We start from the raw sequence: 19,364 nt of genomic DNA, 5'->3' as shown, positions 1-19,364 counted from the left end.
GGAGGGGAGGGGAAGGAGGATGACGCGAGGGAGGTGCTTTTCCTTTCTATTGGCTGCGGGCCGCGAGGGGGCGGAGCTTCCGGTGGGGAGAACGGAAGCAGCGGGTGGATGCGAGACGGGCAGCGATGGGGGCCGGCGAGCTGGAGGCAACGGTGGAGCTGGCGCCGGGGGCGGCCCGCGGTGCGGGGGCGGGACCGGGACCGGGACCGGGACCGGGACCGAGAGGACATGGGGGGGGGGCCCGGGGGGCGGAGAGGGCCGAGCCTGAAGGATTCGTGGGGCTGGGAGAGTGTGGGGCCCGGGTTGGAGGGTCTGTAGGGGTATTTGGGGGTACGGAGGGGGAGCAGGGCCTGTGGTGCTCCCGAGAGTGCTGTGCTCACCCAGACGGGGGCCGTGAGCTGCTCGCAGCGGGCTGGGAAGCCACCTGTTAGCCGTTACGTTCAGCTTTGTCACCAGGCAAGTTGCCGTCACCTTCAGATCCCGGCAGACTTGAGGCTAATTAGTTTTAAATCCCACGGTGCGTTTCAGGGAGCAGCACGGAGAAAGGGCACGCAGGTGGGCAGCCCGTGGTGATCCTTCTGGGCTGGGCAGGCTGCCAGGACAGGCATCTGGCCAAGTACAGCGCGTTGTACAGTCAGAAGGTGAGTAGCTTGCTTATGCTTTCCTGGCACTGCCGTACAGCTCCTGGGGACGCCATCCCTGTTCTGCGCTGTCTTTATGCTGCACGGTGGTGAAATCACTCTAAACCCTCCGTGTCTGAAGTCGTTAGGTGGTGAGCTCTTGTTGCCCTTGGAAGCTCCTTGTGTCCAGCAGCAGTGTTACCTAACAGCTGCTGATGTCATCTCTGTGCATGCAGCTGAGATAAAAATACCTCCTTGGAGTAGTTTTCTGTGGTTATGTGAATCACTGGAGTGTTCTGGGGCTTTTAAAGTTAACTACATTAGCTGTCCAAGCTAGCAAATATGTGGGGAAAAGCAATGTGTTTACTGCTTGCTGATGGGCTGCAGCATAGAATTTGCAAGGCCAGGCTGGGGCACAGCAGATGTATCAGCAGCTTTTGTTCTTCCAGCTTTTCCTTTCTGTGCTGATAGTTCATAGAAATGTCCATTCAAATTTGTTGTAACCTGTCTGAAACAGGTGCCCTGTGACAGATATACCTGCTTGTTAGCAACTTCAACTGGACGTCTGTCTAATTGCTGGCTCTTTAAATTATGGTATCTTCCTTTCTAACAGTTAATCTTGCTGGAATGACCCCAGCTTGTGGTATTGGGACCTATTGGATTATTATTATTATTATTTTAATTTTTGGTCAGCATACAAGAATCCTGTATTTATCCAAACCTGCTGCAGCTACAGGTGGCTAAATTTGTACAGAAACAAGCGTATTGTTAATGTGTAATCCGGCGTGAGAGTCATGAATTGGCTGGTCCTGGTGAAGAATTAATTGTTAAGCAATTACTGCGACTAAGAGATGCTGCTGATCGGGGGAGGTGCACGTTATGTGGCAGCATGCCAACTGCTGTGGAAATAGCTTTGTGGCAGAAAGTTGCTGGTATTGAGAAAGGACAGGAAAGCTTTTCTTAGAGCCTTAATGAGGAAGTGGCTGCAACCCTGGCAAGGCAGCATAGAGAGCTTGGTTTGAAGAACTTGGTATCTTCTCTTCTGCTTAGCTCAGTGACAAGGAAGCCCTGTGAGGGGGGCTGTCTTGGTCCCTTTGGCTTGTGTTTGTCAGTGCATAGTGCCACTGAGTTCAGGTGACAACAGAAGACTGGAAAGGATCTGGGACATCATTCAAGCCTGCTGCTGTTCTAGAAGGCTTTTGATAAGTCTTTGTACTATTATGATTAATATGATCCTATTCATAGAGTCATAGAATACTCTGAGTTGGAAGGGACCCATGAGGATCATCAAGTCCAACTGCTTTCACGCTGATGCTTTGCTAATAACACTAAAGAGTCTCTTAGCTCTTGGCCCTGTGATTTCTGTTGGAAATGTGCTCCAAATGTTAGTTCATGTTACGGCTGCTCGCCTGCTCCATGTAATTTACAGCCCAAACCAAATACGTGTAGGTTTTCTTTTTGTTCTGTTTAGGGGTGCACCGTCATCCGCTACACAGCTCCATGGAGGATGATATTCTTCTCTGAGAGCTTTGGCATCAAATCCCTCCAGACCCCAGCCAAGAGACTCCTGGAGCTGCTCTTTGACTACAGCATTGAGAACAGGCCGGTGCTTTTCCATGTCTTTAGCAATGGTGGTGTCATGCTCTACCGTTACATCATTGAAGCACTTCGCACTCAGCAGCCCTTTAAGAACCTCAGAGTCGCAGGCACTGTTTTTGATAGTGCCCCTGGCAGAAGAAACTTGAGAGGGGCCCTTCGTGCCTTGGCAACTGTCCTAGCATCCACAAACGTGCTGCTCAGGTATCTCCTTATGCTCACTTTTGCTACTACAGTTGTCCTGCTGCGGATCCTGCTGTACCCACTGACTCGCTTCATCCACGAGAGCCACTACGATGCCCTGCTGAAGGCACCCACCCGGTGGCCTGAGCTCTACCTCTACTCCCAGGCAGATGCCATCATCAGTGCCAGTGATATTAAGCACATGGCTGACGCACGGCAGCAGCTTGGTGTCTCCGTGAAAGCTGTAGACTTCACAGATTCAGCTCACGTCAGCCATCTGCGGGTGTATCCCACCTACTACAGCACCCTCTGTACGACTTTCCTGTCTGACTGTGTCAGGGGCTCGCCTCGTTAGTGGTGTCGTGGCCTCCTTATTTGCCTCTGCTTTGCTCAGAGTGTGTGGGTAATGCCATCCCCCTTGCCTGCATCTTTGAAGGGAGGAAAGCAGAGGCTTTGCGCTTCCTTTCCCCATCAGTTACAAGTCTGAAAGCCTCCCTGAGCCAGCCACGTCATAGCAAAAAGTAGGTCTGGAGTAAGTTAAGAACTGAAGGTGCTGCAATCTGAGCCCTGAGGTGTCACGGACCAAAATTTCACATGGAGTGTTGCTTGTTTCCCCCTGTCTTGTGGTGTTCTCTATATCCACGTGTGCTTGTCCAGTGTGCATGTTCTGTGGCTTTGTACTGATTCTACAATACAGCTCTGCAGTCCTTCTTTGGTTTTTTTTCCCCTCTCTGCTGTTTCTTTCATTTTGCATTGAGCAAACAGAAGCAGCTCTGCAAGATTTCCCTCTTCTCTGGGCGTTGTCTGGTTCCATGAAAGCTCTGAGAGCAGCCAAAGCACTGATTCCTTTGCCCTGGAGCAGACCTCAAATGTTTGTGGTAACTTTTGTGTTCTTGAACCAAAAAAAGAGAAGTTAAGTTAACCTTCTGGCTGTGTCTTGTTTCTTCTCTGTCTCTTTGTGCGTTGTTCTCAGTCCTTTTGCTTCCTGGGGGAACGTTTATTACTGCGTGTCTTTGAGCAGCGTGGATTGTGCAGCCAACTTTGGTCGTTCTGTGGTCTGCGAATGCAGGCAAACAGCACAGCTGTAATCCAAAAGATGCCAGAAATAGAAGGGTGGAACTGCGGAGAAAAATGAGGCTGACTTTCGGAGCTGGGGTTGATACTGGGTGTTCCTCAAATCACTTCCAAGGAGCTGAAATTCAATGTTATTTCCCCATCGTGTTCCCTTTGGATGACCAGTCTTTTTGCTGTCCTTGTGCCAGTGATACAGAGCATAAATGCCCTCCGCGGGGCGAGGAGGCAGCTCCTTTGCACTGCACTTCATCCAGGTTTGCTTTGGCTGTTCGTTGGGGGCAGCGAAGGAGGACAAAGGCAGAGCACGGCCGACTTTGAACCCCCACTCCGAGCCGGGCAGGAAAGGGCCCCGGAGTTGAACGGGAGTTCGGACCGCCAGGGGGCAGCAGCGGCGCTCGGTGCGGTGTGCGGGGAGCGGCCCCCCGCGGCCCTCCCAGCCCCGCCCTCCCGGTGATGGATGAGCTGCCGATGGGCTATTGATAAGGAATTAACCTCGAGCCCTTCTCGCCGCGGTGGCGGTGGAACGGGAGCGGAGGACGCGCGGCCCGTCGGGAATCGCGCTGGGGAAGGAGAGCCCCCCGGGGGGGTCCCCACGTGCGGTACCCCGCGGGCCGGCCCTGCCCCGTGCCGCGCTCCGAGCCGTTTGTTTAATTAAGTGTTTTGCCTAATGGGATTGCCTCATTTCCATCACAAAGCGGCGGGCTGTCATTAGGTGGGCTCCCTCATTCATTACCGTTAATTAGATATGGATCCCCCAGAAGGGTGATGGACGAGGCCCCCGCCGCCCGCTATTACCCATTTGCATTTTCTCAATAACACCTCCGATACATCACCGCCCTCCGCTTCCCAAAGAGATTTCAAATACAATATCGGTGAGGGCGGAGGACCGGGGGGGGGTGGGGGGGGTGGGAGGGGTGGTGTGTGTGTGTCGGGGCACTCCCACCCCTCACTGCGCCCTCTGGGCCGCAGCAGATGGGAGGAGGACCCACCCCGCCCTTGGGGACCCCGTCCCGTGGGACGCAGCCATCGATCCGTCTGCGCGATGTTTGCACGCCAACAGCCCCGGCGCCAGCGCCCCCCCCGCACCCCCAGCTGCCGCGGTAACCCCACACCGTGACCCTAATGCGGCTCTATGGATCTGTTGGGGCTGGGGGCCTCCTGCCCCCGTCCTCCCCCCAGCGGAGTGCCCGAGGATGCGGCTGCCCGGCGTTCGTTACAGGGAGAGCCCCCCGGGATGCGCCCTCTGCCCTGCAGGGGGTCCCAACCGCGATGGGGCAGCGATGCGGCACTGCAGGTGGCTGCCACCCCTCCCACCCCCCCAAAAGGAGAGGCAGAGAGAGCAGGGCGGCGCGCCCCGAAGATTTATACGCGTTTAATTAATGTCAAATGTAGTTTACAAACGGGAGTGACAAGTACCTCTTTGTATAATATACACCGACACACAATCATCGACACACCGCAATATCGCTTTGTGCAACTCTGGGTTCTTTGGGCTGCGATAGGTAACTCCGGTCTTTTTTTTTTTGTCCTTTTTCTTATTTTTTCCCCCCCTTCTCCTTTTTAAATGGATTAAAATGGTTACAGGAGAGGCGATGCCTCCCCCCAATCCTCCTCCCCTCCCTCCCCCCCTCCCTCCCCCCCCCCCCCCCCCTTGAAAACAGGGGATGGCTTTACAATAAGAACATAAAACCAAAAGAACCAAAGCAAACGGAAGAGAACCCAAACGAAGGAACAAGGATGGGTTACATACGGTTTTACACATGGGTACACAGAGCTGGTCCGCAACACCACCGGGAACCACGGCTCCGAGGAAGGGCCAGGAGGGGGGAGCCTGCCCTCCAGCCCGCTGCACCCCAACTGGGTCGTGACCCCAGCTGTGCCCTCAGCTCACTTGGAATCCCCCGAACCCCAGCCCTTGGTGCCCCCTGAAAAAGCAGGTCCCCCCCCCCTCACCCTTCATAGCAGGGAAGGCTGCAAATCCTCCATGGCAAACGCTGCCGAGAGCACGGAAAGCCGGACACCGTGGGTTGGGCGCTTACAGAACACAGATCCTGCTTTGGAGGGATGCAGTGGGATCCTTCTGAAAGCACTGCGAGAGGCATTGAGGAAAAGAGCTCTGCCAAAAAGCACCAGGCTCATGGCACGCAGGTGGCAGTGGGTCCCCAAGGACACGCTGTGCCCCCACAGGACGTGCTGTGCCCAAGGCGTGCCTGCTCCTCCAGTGCCCCCATGGGGTCCCAGCTCCCCTTTACCAACCACAGTCATGATGCTTCATGCCCAGAACCGAGAGTGCAGGGCTGTGCTGCCAGCACGGGGCTGCCCGGAGTGATGCCTCAGGTATGGGGAGAGCAGCATCACTGGCAGGGAGTGTGGCCCCCCGCAGACCCCACGGTGAGAGGGGAGCTGAGGTAGGGAGCACGCATTCACCTTGGGAAATGGGTCAGCAGCTGCTTCTTGGGTCCTGAAAATGAAAAGGAACAACGGAAGAGGCCAGATGGCAGCTTTGGTTACGGCTGAGGGTACGGGCGGCGGGGATGAACACGAGGGATGGCGTGGAAGGAGCCGGGGCTGTGGGACCCACGACCTCAGGCTGGCACAGCGCTGCCCCACAGCACAGGGAGCAGCTCCAGCCAGAAAACGTGACCTGGAAGGGGAAGAGAGCAAAGCCAAGCCCAGCCAACCCTGCGCCCCGGGGGGAGGAAGGGGTACACCAGAGCCTGGGGCAGGGGGAGAGGGCAGAGCTCTATGGGGCCGCCCTGCTGGGCCCCCCGCCCTGCCCCGGCCCCCAGTGGGGAGCTGAGAGCCGCGTCGTTCCGGGGATAACGATTCTATTATAAATAGCCCCATTAGCTACAACTAATGACAAAAATCCACCTCCTCTACTCCCCATAAGTTCTGTAAGTTATGGGCAATGCTACAGCCATTACTAAAAGCTGTTAACTTCATATCTGAATGAGGAAATATACACCACAGAACATTAAACCATTTATATTATATATATGTATATATATACTTCTTTTAAACTAATGACTTTAATGCCAAAACTTTGCTGAACCAAGAAAAATATGGGTTTAATGTTCTCTGCTCATTTCTTTTTTTTTTTTTCTTCTTCTTCTTCTTTAAAAAAAAATACAACCCAAAAAAAAAAAAAAAAAAGGGAAACTTATTAGTATGTAATGTTTGAGTCTATCCCATTTATACACAACATTGTAAACATATATAATCTATATTACATGTGCTTCATTTCTGCCTGGGTGTGGGTTTTTTTTTTTTGTTTTTTCCTTTAAACCTTTTTTTTTATATCACTAGAACACCACGAAAATAAAAAAAAAACAAACCAAGAACAAAAATCCAAACCCAAACGGAACGGAACCAAACCAGAAAACCAACCCAACGAAAACCCAACGAAGGACACAAGTTACGGCTTATTCAACACTGCTGCCAAGGGTCCCTTCCCCAACGTCCTGGGGCAGAGTGGGCACAGCGCAGTCCGAAGGAGGAGGGCTCCGAGCCGTGGCGGGTGGGGAACACTGCTGTAAAAAAGGGGCTGCACAACAACGGGGTCGGCTTCGCCCGCTGCAGAGGCTCTGTGCAGGTGGGAGCCCCGGGGCTCTCGCTGCTCCCGCGTCCTCGAGTCCGTGTCTGGAGTCTCTGGTTTTGTTTCCTTACGTTTTTTAAAACGTCTTTTTGTGGTTTTTGTTTTGTTTTGTTTTGTTTTCCTTCTTTTTTTTCCTCGTCGTTGCTCTCCCGGTGGGTGCTGAGCTGAGCCGAGAGCCGCCCTCCCGCTGCGGCCTTCATAAGTAGATGCGCCGAAGGTCTCCGGGGGATGTGATGGTGTTGCACTGGGGACAGAGCTTCTTGGCACCCTGCAAGCAGCAGATGGGACAACAGCATCAGCGTCATGCACCGCGGGAACAGCACCAACCACCTCACCCTCAGCCTGGCACAGCAGAGCAGGGGCAGCACGGCCACCCCCCGACCTCCCAGCCGGGCTGGGCAGGCAGAACACCGACCAGCAGCACAGCTGTCGGGTGACCACCGTGGTTCAGGTGGGGCTGCCAGCCCCAAGGAACCCCTGCCCTGCTCCCCCTATGCTGTGCACGCAGGGGTGCAGAGGCTGGGACTGCTCTGCCCAGGTGAGCTGGAAGCAGTGACCTCCAAGCGGGGCCGGGCAGAGGGAGGCTGACACAAGCAGTACATGATGTGAACCAGCAGCGGGTGTGCTGCCTGTCACCGAGCCTGACAGCTATGGGGTGTTAACAAGAATCGGGGTCAGCTTTAGATTGGCAGATGTGGCAGCCAGCTGGTAGGAAAAATGACAGAGAGAGCTGCTGTGAGGCTGCGCCCATCTCCAGCACCGGCAGCACGGGAAATGGGGCTGCCCTGACTTCCAGGGCCGAGCACTGCCCCGTGCCCCTTGTGCTGCACAGGATCACACTGCTCCATTCTGGGATCTGGAGGAGGACTGGAAGAGCTGCAGGCAGAGGTGTGTGATCCTCGTGCCCAGGTAACCTCCCTCGTGCAGGCTGAAGCAGCTCAACATGGGGCATTTTGTAAGGAAAGATGCCCTGCCCAGGTCTCTCTTCTGCAGCAAAGCAAGGTCAGGTATGCAATTCCTTCACACCCTGGGGAAAGGGAAGATGGGTGGATTTATGCTGCCAGACCCCAGGACCTCGGCCCCTTCTGCACTACATGCTGATGGCTTTGGGGTTCCATTCTCCCCACGTGAGAGCTGCAGGTGGGCCTTCAGAGCCACGTTTTCCACCACACCAGAAGGCAGGACCCAGCAACACACACACTGAGCCAGTTGGGTTACTTTCTGCAATACCTGACCTGACCACAGAGCAATGGATGCTCTTTACCTGCACACAGAGGGGGCTCCTCTTGGACCCCTGAGGCCCAGGTCCCCGGGTCTCCGTGGTACTCACTCTGGCATTCAACAGCTTGAGCAAAAACACCGACTTTGTACTCAGGGGGGGGGAACCTTTTTCTTTTAAACAAAACCACCATCCTCTGCCCGTAGCAGCACGTGTGTTGCAATTCAGAACCGAGTCCTGACGATTCCCTTCTGGACCGAAATCGTTCAGAACCCCATTCCTTACACGTGACTTCTGGTGTCGGTGCACAACACTTACTGCCACCAGCACTTCAGCTCTTCCCTCTTGCAGAGAGGCACACCAACTTGTACACACACACACACACACACAGGCACAATGAAAAAGCGTGTGCCCCCCCACTGCTCACCTGCCAGCTGGGGTTACTAAACTTTTCCCTTGAAATAAAAACGCTGTGCAATAATAAGTCCCACCTGTCGGCCATTTCTTTCGGTCTTCTTGGTTTTTTTTTGGTTTTTTTTTTTTTTTCTTTCCAGGTCCTTCTGCTCCTTTCATCATCGCTTCATGGAAAAGCCTTGATGTGTTATAGCTGCGTGTGCTGGAGTAAAGGCCACCTCAGCTTTTCCATTATAAACCCCACTTTGGAGGGGTTTATAAAACTCTGCAGCGAGAAGTTTGCTCCGGGGCTGTTACAGAGCAAAGCAAAGGGGCTGAAACAGGGAGGGAGTTTATTTTTTCTCCTCCTTTCTTAATTAAAATTTGGCAAGTGATTGATCCGCAATACGGGCTAATCACTCGGGGTAGCAGTTTGAAAAATACATTAATGAGAGCTGAGACGTTGAGAAGCCATTAGGGCTCACGCGGTGCCAGGAAGGATTGGAGTATTTTGTCTTAAAGTTGCTCTTAAAAATAATAGTCAGAAAGAAAAAATAATCGCGTGATGTCTGCTGTAAATTGGCTCAGGGAACAAAACTGAAAGGGAAGGGCTCCGGCACCTCCCGCTGTCCTGTGGGGCTGTTTCCAAACTGAATATGCCAACAGGCACAGAGAAGAAAGAAGCGCACACAGCCACCTCGCCTACGCAGTGCCATCGTTAAGCCTGGGCTCGAAGCTCCGTGCTTTATAGGAAGGAGAAACAGAGCTGATGGGAGCCAAGAGACAGCTTCTGCCAGGAGGGCAGCTGAGCCCTGCGGTGACGTACCCAGCCGAGGCCCCTCTGCCCCTCACACACCTGCAGGTGTAGGGTTAAGGCCATTGGCGGAGCATCCTTTCTCCCAGAGCCTCCCCAAAGCACGGAGCTCGCTGCCATAGGGCGCTGAAGGCCAAACCTGAAATACACTGTGAGAAACCGGGCAGCCCCACAGCAGTATGGACACCACAAAGGACGGAGCACGGCACCCTCCGTGCAGCTGCTGGCTCAGGAAGGCCCCGTGAAGGCCCTGAAGGACTGCTCTTTATCTGCACTGTTTCTTAGACAAATACTGCAGCCCACACGGGACGCGCAGTGTTATAGCCTGGAAAAAGCTGAAAGGCTCGGAACGCAGCGGTGTCATCTACCAGAGATATAAATGTGTCAGCTGCAGAGAATACGCATCTATTGATGGATCCCCTGAAAGCACATTCTGTGATGAAGAAGGCTTTTTAAAAGTGATTTTTTCCTGCTCTTGCAGTCCTCATTTTCGTATAAGCCTGAGACAGGCAAGTGCAAGCGTGGGACCAGCAGATGCACGTGGGAAATGCTGGCTCTGGCTGTACAGGCCAGAGGGGAACTCATAGCAAATGCACCTGCTCCAACTAACCTCCCCTTTCAGCCCTGCATGTCACGCCCACAAGAGCTCCGAGCTTGGACAACAGCGGCCTGACTTCACTCTTAATTCCATTTATTTCCTAAGGAAGGATACGGGGGTTTGGGAGATGACAGAATTGCAGCTCAGAGGGACTTCAAGAACTCGAGAATCCATTCCCCTGGGAAGATCACCTCAACCTGAATTACTTTTGACAGACGTGCATCAAACTTGCTCTCCCAAACCACCACGGACAGTGGCTCCAAACCTCCCCACAAAAGCGGTGCAGCAGATGGCCCATCTCTCCTGTCAGAGCATCCATTCCAGGAGAAGGAAAATATGAGGCTCACCCCCGAATAGCTGTAGGGGACCTCTCAGTTAATGGAAAAAGATAGAGAAGGGGCAGCCGAACATCTTCCAGAGGGAGATTCACCCCACGCACGTGGAAGCAGTCCAACAGCCAGCTGAGAGCAGGCACCCACCTCCCACAGGGGATGGCAGTGAGCTCCCTTAAGGCTCACGTCCCAGTTTCTGTGCAACCTGATGCTATCACTAGCCCTCTGTCTGCACTCAGTGCTGTACATGAGCGAAAAACACCACGGTGTCAGGTGCCACAGACAACCAGCAAGCAGGGACCAGCAATATCACTAGTGCACGTGGTACACATGGCACAACCCACACCTGTGCGCTCTGCACCACAGCCCTCAGGAAGGAGAGCAAACCCTTTATTCCTCTACTCCTGGTGCTGGGTGGAGGGACAGATCCTCCCTCCCTCCAAGGCCACCTCGAGGAGGGCTGTCTGCAAACATCCGCCATCTCCGTTCCCCTGACTCACCTTCAGGGCCCCTTTCTGCTATGCAGCAACCCCAGAGCAACAGGATGCAGAGAAGGAGTCAGCTCTGGTGGATGCTTCATTGCCGAGACTTGGAGCCAGTCTGGTGCACTGAGCTCCAGTACCTGAGCTGGGGAGCCCAGCAGCCATGTGCAGTGGTTACAAACACCTCCCCCTCTCCATCAGCGAGAGAACAGTAATAACCTGGAATTGGACGTCAAGAACTTAAGAATCATTTTCAGGAAGCCTAAGTGCTCTCCAGACCTGATCCTCACACCAGTGCCCTCAGACACCACAGCAACCTGAGGATGCCAGAGATGCTCGGATCCTTCTAGTACCGCACCCTAGAAAATATCAAAACCCCAAACCTCTGAAAATCAGTTTCCCCTCCCTTGCTCCGTGACAGACGTCAGCACCAGATTTCATCCCATCCTCAACATCTCGCCGGAGTTTACAAATGCTCCCAGGCACGTGGAGCCTCCATTTCCAAGGCCACGCTCAACGCGCCGCTCTCCTCTTTCACACAAACCCACAGAACAGAGGCACGCCGATGGTGTGTCTGAGCAGCAGGGATGGCTGCTCTCCAGAACGCTGGAACACGGCCGGAAGCCCCGCACGACCCACCCGGCCCAGCTCCTATGAACTCCAACTAATTGTTTATTGCACAACAGAAGAAAAAACGCTGCCCCTCTCCCCCGGCCAAGCCTTTCCATGTGTGCTGCATGGATCCCCTCCGATCCCCCTCCTGCCCTGCTGGGGAGCCAGCTTTATTCCCAGGGAAAGGTAACAGCGGCGATTATTACACACACTATCCCACAGCTCCTCGCTTGTTAAAAAAAACAAGAGTCTCTTTTGTGCCCGAAATAAAAGGAGATACCTTAATTAGAACAATGCAGGTTGGTGAGCATTAAACACTGAGCCCAGCTGCTGTATGCCATTAAATTCATAAAAAAGGAGGGGGGAAGGAGGGCAGTCTTAACGAGATTACACACATTGACTTTGATCAAGACACAAAAGCACCAAGGCGTTCCAGGGTTTTTATTGCTGTCTTCGGGCTACATTTTAATGGTTACATTAGAAACATGCGAACCCAGGCTGGGAGATTTTTTTTGAGACGGGAAAGAGCGCAAGCATGCCTTGTGAAAAGGCCTGGTGTAATAAATTGGGGGCTGCAGGGAGAGGCTAGGGCTGGGGAACACATGAGTAGCCACTTATTAATTGCTTCCCCTATGCAAGTGCCAAGCCCTAATATGCTCTCCTGCTGGACCGTTCCCATCCCGCCTGGTCGGCAGAAGAGCCGTGTGCGGACAGCACCGCGCTCCCCCACAGGTACCCAGATACAACAACCCTTTGGCACCCAGAGTGAGGTTTTCCAGTTCTTATGAGCAGCGGTGACCATGAAACAAAGGGACCTGACTGAAGCTGCTGAGCCTAAGAACCATCTGAAACCGGTGTGACAGATTTAAAACATCACTTACGGCTGCTGGGAAGAAGACACAGCAAAGACTTGAGTAAAAAGAAATTAGTGTTTTATCCTCTGCTTGAAGCACTGCACAAGAACAAGATTAGTCCTCGCTTAGCAAAGGTGGCAGGGCGCACATTCATCCAAACACCTCACAGCTACGTGGCCACATATGTGTCTTTTATAACATGCTGCTAAAATGTTTACAAAAGCTTGTATAATCTAAGTAGTGACGGGGTGTAGCTGAAGAGCTATAAAACACAGCCCAAGGGATAGCCAAGTTATTGAGTTGCTATTAGTACTGAAGCCCACAGGCACTTCACCATCCTGGTAACTTTCCTTGGACAAGACTTTTAAAAGGCAGGATTTAAAGGAGCAAGATCGGCTTAATCGTAATTCCAAGAACACAACATGTTCTATAAAGCAGATTTTGTAATGCCTTACAGGAACAGTTTTTAGGAGTGGCATTCCCTTACATTTGCTGCAGCCCAACGCCTTATCATCTTGCTAACAAGAGAAGTAGAAAACACAACTGACTGAGTGAAATGAAAGCCTGAAAATCAGCTGCACAGGGGAAATGAAAAGCTGATTATAAAGCCCCCGGTTTTAACAAAGGAAAGGAAAACACTATATTTAATAACACCTTAAATTTCAACCTGATGTCCTTCAGCACATGTATAAATTACCACTGCGTTGGGTCACCTACTCGGCGCTCAAGGTAATCCCCAATCTTCCAGACAGAATGGTGTATGCTTGAAAACTGCACAGCGCTATTTCAAATAATCCAAGACCCACAGATTCATATTCATAAAAGCTTCTGTCTCTATAGTCTATCCTGAAGACAATTCGCTTTGCTTCAGGTGAATATTAGGTTTCCCAGAAGCTACTCATTCCTTGCAATCTCAGTGGATCTGGCCTCCATTCCCACAGCTTTCCCTCTGCATGGATGCCACACAGGGCACTGCTGTGAGGCAAGGCTGCTCCCATAGCAGCAGAGGAGCAAGCAGCGAGCAGGAGTGTGCTTTGGTAACGATGACTCAAACAAAGCTCAGTGAAATCAAAGCTAGAGTGGGGTGTTAAGTGGCAAAGACCTCGAAGCCTGCATGCACAGCACTTAGGTTGTTTAAAATAAAGCAAAAAAGCACCTTTCTCCGTGGTGATTTAAAATAAAGTATCCCAAAAGAAAGGGAGAAGTCTGTTAGTCAATAAGAAAGTAGCCAAGAGCCTCACCAGAGTCCGCAGCCAGCATTCTTCACAGTGCACGTGCCAGCACTGAATGGAAGTCAGGGGCATTGTGTAGGAGTCCTGAAGGAGAAGAAGCAAATAGGTTATTTCCATAGCAGGGATCTACTGATTCTTCATTCCCAATCCCATCGCAACACCCTTCTCTGTAGCCACGGCGTCAGACTACAGATGATCCATTAGCAAAGCAAGAGAGGTCTGGTCTTGGTCTACCATGAGGCGTGAGGCAAAGGAAAAACAAAGCAGAATTAAGAGGGTTTCCTGTTAACAAACTTCTGCTGACTTTCCACTTAAGAACTGAGCAGAGATAGCAATGTTTGTACAGCAGAGGCAGAAAGTCTCTGGCTTCCCAGAACTGCTGGAAGCCCATAATCCACTCAAGTGGTGACCTGGCTCAGCACAGTTATCGCAAGAGCATCTGAAGTTGCTGTGGCCACCTGCCGTTATTCCCATCAGAAGGGTCACCAGATCATATAAAAAACAGCAACGGGGTAAGATTAACCCTTATCACAACTCTCTACTCTGCAGCAACAGCTTAACTATATCCCAATAACACTGCTGCCACTTCAGCAGACATGCGTGCTCGAGTGCCTTCCAGGATCGCTAATAAGCCCCTGAAAATCAGCAGTGAACTCTTGTGCCTTTCATGGGACAAGGCAGGGGAACTGCTATCCCCATACCCACAAGTCATGGGCAGGAGAGACAGCGCCACGCATCAAGCTCAAGTTGCAGAGGGAGCTCTCTACCAAGTAGACTTTTCTCCTGCTATCAGCAGAACGAAGACCTAACAAGGAGACGAAAAGCTTTGCAAGCTCAGACCATCAGAGGGAGCTGCTACCTTTCTTTAGGGAGGCTACAGCACCACCACAGAGGAAGCAGGACAAGTTTTAAACAGGCAACATTCTTCTTCTCAAATCGCAGGGTGGGTCTCAGATCGTGGAATATGCTCTTTTATGTATATAAAGATAAGAGAACACCGGTATCTGGGAATTCCCTGTGGTGAGACTGAAAGTCTTCCAAAGTCGGGGTTTACTTGGCTACAAAAGTCAGTGGAGCAATGTAAGGGACACAGAAATTCCCATTTCTAAAACAACCTAGTGCTTACTCTCAAAAGGAAAGAGATTCTTCATACTGTACAGGAATGAGGATGAGTTCTTCCCCCCCCCCCAAAAAAAAAGGAAGGAGAAAACCTTCTTCCCTCCTCAGCAAAGATAAGGCAAAGACACACCAAGGCACTTCTGATTCATTACCACCAGTGGAGTGCTACTCACCATGCAAATGAGACATTTATAGCGGTCCCCACGGGAAAGCTGCCTTTCTAACTCACGGACACGAGCCTTTAGTGCTTCAAATGTTGTCACTGCAGAGTCTTCTGTAATTCTGCAAAAGATGACGGAGGGTGAACATCGCTGAGCACACGAGATTGTTAAGAGTTGAGGGGGAAAGGGATCTCGCAACAGGTGAGCAACAGAAGAAAAAGCGAGCAACATTCAAACTTGCATTGAAAAAAAGAGTTCCTGAAAAGCCCAGTGTGAATTCTTGGAGGTCGGCTACTAAGCAGGTCCAAACACATCACAACAGCACAACAGGACTGGTGCTGCCAATTGCATAGAAAGCAAGTTTCCGCAAGACGCGAACACTTAAATAATAGATTTTGTTAGGTTTTTTTTTCCCCCCTCTTTTCCTGTCTCCTTTGAGAGATTCCATGGGACCAAACGCATTGGACAAGGTTCTGGGCGCTCCTCCAAGCTGGTGAGCTAACTTTGTGTGGGCAACAGGAGCTGCTCTTCCCCTTAAAGAACGGAGGCCTCTGCTGACCATCAGCCTCGTGGAACACAAGATCTGCATTACAGAGGATCCACGCATTGCTTTTACATTACACCATGCTCTAGATTGTTGGTTTCTAATACTGAAAAGGAGAAACCAAAAGCAACAGACATCGTGCCAACAGGGAGGCTATAAAAGCAGCTTTACAACCACTGCTTTCCCATTTCCTAGGGTCATTTTTGATGGGCAGCATTATCTCTTTTGTCACAGAGGCTCTGTGCTGAGGGCAGGCAAGTGTATTTTCATGGCTCTGCAAGGCTGGTGAAAAAAGCAACTTGCCAACCTAAAAGCAAGGGCAGGCAGTAACGCTTAGCAGACGAGATGCAGGGAGCATTACAGACAAGGATGTGTCACTCCAGCATGCTGCAAAATCAGATTTCTGCACAGTGCAGATACAGGGATGGGCCCTCCAGCACTCCCCAGGAAAGGTCTGCAGAGTGCTGCACTGACATTAAGGCTCTCTCTCTCTTGAATCAGAAGGAGATTCATTGCAAATGAGTTATTAAAAAATGGCAGAAATTCGTAAACTGGAAAAAAGGCAAAGAAATACAGGTCCCACAATAGCCTGGTGGATGGGAACCACGTGGGGACGGGGACATCCAAGTCTTGGTATCAACAAATATTCTTTGGAGCAAAATGAAAGAGCTTCAGTAAGAAACAAAGCTCCCTGCTGTGAAACATCCACTCGCTCCTGCTTGTTGGTATAAATTATTATCATATCCCAGTTTAGGTTCTCACCCTCAAGGGAGAGTTGTCAGTATTTTCAAAGAAAGTGTAGAAAGCTGTTGGTTTTGTCTGAGGGAGGAATAGGATTATTTATTTATAACTTAAAGATTACTGTGGGATGAGAAAATCATTTCCCTTCCAGCCTGGCCTGTCAACAAGCTGATGCTAGATGAAGGCTGCAGCTGAATTTGACTTCCTGGAATCCATTTCTCCTTCCCGCATGCATGAGGCTACCAGAAGTTAGAAGGCAGCAGGCAGGAACCCTTGCTAAATTCCCTACCATCCACGGAACCGTGCTTCCTCCTTTGAAGAGCAGGTAACTCAGTAAGGAGAGGGAAAAGAGGGATCCTTGAGCAGATGCATGCAAAAGCCAATTCATCTCCGGACCTAGCCCAATAATGGCCAAAGCTTGAAAAGGAAGAATTTGCCACTGCAACAACTGGAGGATACAAAATGGCTTGTTTATAGAGGCCTAAATGGCTGACCCCCATCAGCCAATTTTGGAAAGTCTCTGAGATAATCGCACCTGTCCAGTAATAAATGAATGAATCAGAAAAGGAGGCTGAATAGAGGTATAAGAAATAATGCTCAGAGGCTGCCTGATACAATGGCCAATCAATAGGAGGGCTGTAGATCAGGGTGCTAGTTAGCTGGAAAATTACCGCACCGCTGCGTGCGTCACGCTGTAGGGATCCTGGACAATCAATGTGGGAGGTATTGATTTAGTTATTATCACTTCATACGCTCCAGACATTGTTAAATATACATTTATTAACAAGACTGGGGTGCATTGGTAAGAGAGGGAGCTTTAGCCACAGCAGTATCTCCAAGCGCTGATCAAAGCTCGGCTGTGACAGACTTTAAACTCCATGTTCTTGTTGCTAAGTGCGCTCTCAGGACAAATCCTGTGCCCAAAGCACAGCTCCTAGCTCGCAAGAGAGAGGTTTTTGGCCACGAGTGAGTATTTTGCACTTGAGCTTTCAGGAAAGCCTCCTGGAGCAGCAGCAACAAGGGACACGGGGGCCAAGGGTCAACCCAAAGTGAGCGATAATTGCATGGTTGCTTCCGAAAAGCCAGAGGAAATGAGGTCAAGGGAAATAGGGAGAACATTAGTAAATAAAGGAAACTGGAACTACCTCCAGGGATGGAATAAAGACGAGAGTCACTTCCCATGTGTCTGGCTCCCGTGGTGGCCAGCACACTTGGGACACATACCATTCCATTTAGTGACATTTTACCGTCAACCTGCTGCTTGTATCCTAAAGATAAGTATCACTTCAGAGCAACTCTTCCTGCAGCAGCAATCTCAGGAATTCCCTGAGGCTTCCCTCTCGCATGCACACCTCATGCGAGTTCACCTGGAGACAGCTGGGAGCAGCTCATGCTGTGTTTTTAAGGGCTGAGCAAGTCCAGAGCGAAGCGAACTCCATGGACGGAATAAGGCTGTGTACAAGCCACCACGCCAAGGAAGGCTGAAGGAATGGCAACAAAGAAGAAATGTGGCTCCAGAGCCCTGCTCCTTGCTTTGCCTTGACCTCATATGCTGGATGTGGGAGAACCATTTTAACAATTTTGTGCCTCAGTGCTCTGATTTGACGTGTTTGGATAACGTCATTCATCAGCCTCAGGACAGAGCTGCTGAGCGCAACTGCTGCAAGGAGCTATGCATCCAGCCCTGGGCTGCTCCAACTGGGAGAAGAGCAGCATCACCAACTCCTCCTTGACAGAGGACATCTCAAGAAGGCACGTCCCATTCTTACTGTGAAGCTACACCTACCTCCACCACAAATACGAGAGCCTGAGCAGGAACTTTCACACTGAAGCAAAAACGTGAAGGAAGGGCTCTTCACAAAGGAAGCTTGGTCCTGTACTTCTCTATGGACTCCTGAAACTTGGCAGTTACAGTTGAGGACATCGGGTATCACAGAGCGAGTCTACAAGACTGGGAAGACAGCACTTTCCAGTCTTTGTGCCCAATACGTGTTTTTCTACTGTTCAAAACACATTCTTCCTCTTGTTGGTAACGAAAAAAAGAAGAACAAACTTACTTTCTTTGAGCAAATCCTTGCTTTTGTTCACATAAAAGGCCAGGAGAAGGGCACAAAAATGCCATGTAAGAGAAAAAGGACCTATCTGTACCTTTGAGCTGTTACTCAGCAAGAACCTGCTGGGAAATCTCCCCTGGGAACAGGTTGCCTCCCCTTTGCAAAAAACTTTAACCCAAACACGGGTTATTTGTCAAACATTAGCATGCATGTGATCTTTGTTTCTCCAAATTAAATCGAGCAATTCCTACCCGCTGTCCCAGTGGGCAATCACAAGCAATTCTGTTAATTAAATTATCTCTGATTCTGCAGCTCTGGAATCTCTCAATTGACTAAGCCTGTGCTTTATCATCAACAAAATACTGGACCAAAAAGGAAACAAAAAGATACCGATGTCAAAGTGATTGGCTTCAGTTAACCCTTCCCAGATGGATATTAAGGGCTGCTAAAAAAAAATGTTTGACTGGAATAGGCCCAAGAGCAAAAGCTTCGTACCACACACCAGCAGCAGCCATTCACCTCTGTTTCCCTTCCATCATACAAAAACAAACAGACAAACAAGGAATACATCACTGCATCTAGAATCCCGTCTATTCGACCCATGTGAATACCCCATCCTCCCCTTACCCAGGTCTCATTTGAAGCACCCTGCTGGTGAGGAGCCTCCAATAAATATCCCCCTTCGGTTTACTTCTAATGGATATAAATGCTACTTTCCTCATAAATGTTAACACTGTACGCAGCATTCCATATATTTTTTACAGTTCCACTGTTTGTGTGTACCCTGTAAAAAAATGCTCAGTGCTGATTAAACGCACCATCAATAAGATTTCATGGGCTACTTCTGACACTTGGTATTCTGACCTTCCTCTCCTGTCCTCATACCTTTATTTTTGTGTGCCTGTAAACACAGAGTGGCAGCGACAAACCTGGGAGTGATAGCTTTATCTTTAAACAAAGACCTTATTTCCCCTTGTCCAAGGTGGAGAACCTGATCCCAGCAGAGCATACCTGCCATTTCCCTGCACCGGGGGCAGAAGTCAGGCTGCTACCAGCTTACATATCCCAAATATAAGAAACAGACCGGTTGATGCTTTGAAGGCAGAGTAAAGCTAAAATGAAATTCCAGGAGCAAAGA

At 50.8% G+C, this 19,364-nt stretch overlaps 2 protein-coding genes across 17 annotated transcripts in view; one reads left to right on the top strand and one right to left on the bottom strand.

Moving 5' to 3' along the window:
• The first annotated feature begins 102 nt into the window (after positions 1–102).
• On the top strand, positions 103–3,321 carry TMEM53 (transmembrane protein 53). 4 transcript variants are annotated; one of them, XM_015291002.4, is made up of 3 exons: positions 103–152; positions 529–641; positions 2,092–3,321. In XM_015291002.4, the coding sequence occupies exon 3, from the start codon at positions 2,128–2,130 to the stop codon at positions 2,752–2,754; it is 627 nt and encodes a 208-aa protein (XP_015146488.1). In that variant the 5' UTR covers positions 103–152; positions 529–641; positions 2,092–2,127; the 3' UTR covers positions 2,755–3,321. The 4 variants fall into 4 exon arrangements, with proteins under 4 accessions (XP_015146488.1, XP_015146489.1, NP_001264509.2 ...); XM_015291003.4 differs by having other exon boundaries at positions 2,070–3,321; NM_001277580.2 differs by having other exon boundaries at positions 103–180.
• Positions 3,322–4,829: 1,508 nt separating this feature from the next.
• The window catches only part of RNF220 (ring finger protein 220), a 165,621-nt gene continuing 151,086 nt past the window's right edge, over positions 4,830–19,364 (bottom strand). For 12 of the 13 annotated variants that reach the window (XM_040704659.2, XM_040704658.2, XM_040704661.2 and 9 more), the window contains 3 exons: positions 14,900–15,008; positions 13,617–13,691; positions 4,830–7,339 (listed from right to left, as the gene is read on the bottom strand). In XM_040704659.2, the coding sequence (XP_040560593.1) occupies positions 7,268–7,339; positions 13,617–13,691; positions 14,900–15,008 (256 nt within the window). In that variant the 3' untranslated portion in view covers positions 4,830–7,267. The remainder of the gene's footprint in view (positions 7,340–13,616; positions 13,692–14,899; positions 15,009–19,364) is intronic. The other variant, NM_001109987.3, reaches the window with a different exon arrangement.

This window comes from Gallus gallus, chromosome 8, assembly GCF_016699485.2.
Source record: "Gallus gallus isolate bGalGal1 chromosome 8, bGalGal1.mat.broiler.GRCg7b, whole genome shotgun sequence".
Lineage (NCBI taxonomy): Eukaryota > Metazoa > Chordata > Aves > Galliformes > Phasianidae > Gallus > Gallus gallus.
Note: the sequence above shows the minus strand (reverse complement) of the source record. Positions and strands in the feature narration are given on the sequence as shown.

Excerpts from the sequence above, each read along its gene's own strand:
- TMEM53 (NM_001277580.2), top strand. The coding sequence starts at position 126 with ATGGGGGCCGGCGAGCTGGAGGCAACGGTGGAGCTGGCGCCGGGGGCG. Across the intron at positions 181-528 it reads GGCGCCGGGGGCGGCCCGCG|GGAGCAGCACGGAGAAAGGG; the intron begins GTGCGGGGGCGG and ends GGTGCGTTTCAG. Across the intron at positions 642-2,091 it reads GCGCGTTGTACAGTCAGAAG|GGGTGCACCGTCATCCGCTA; the intron begins GTGAGTAGCTTG and ends TGTTCTGTTTAG.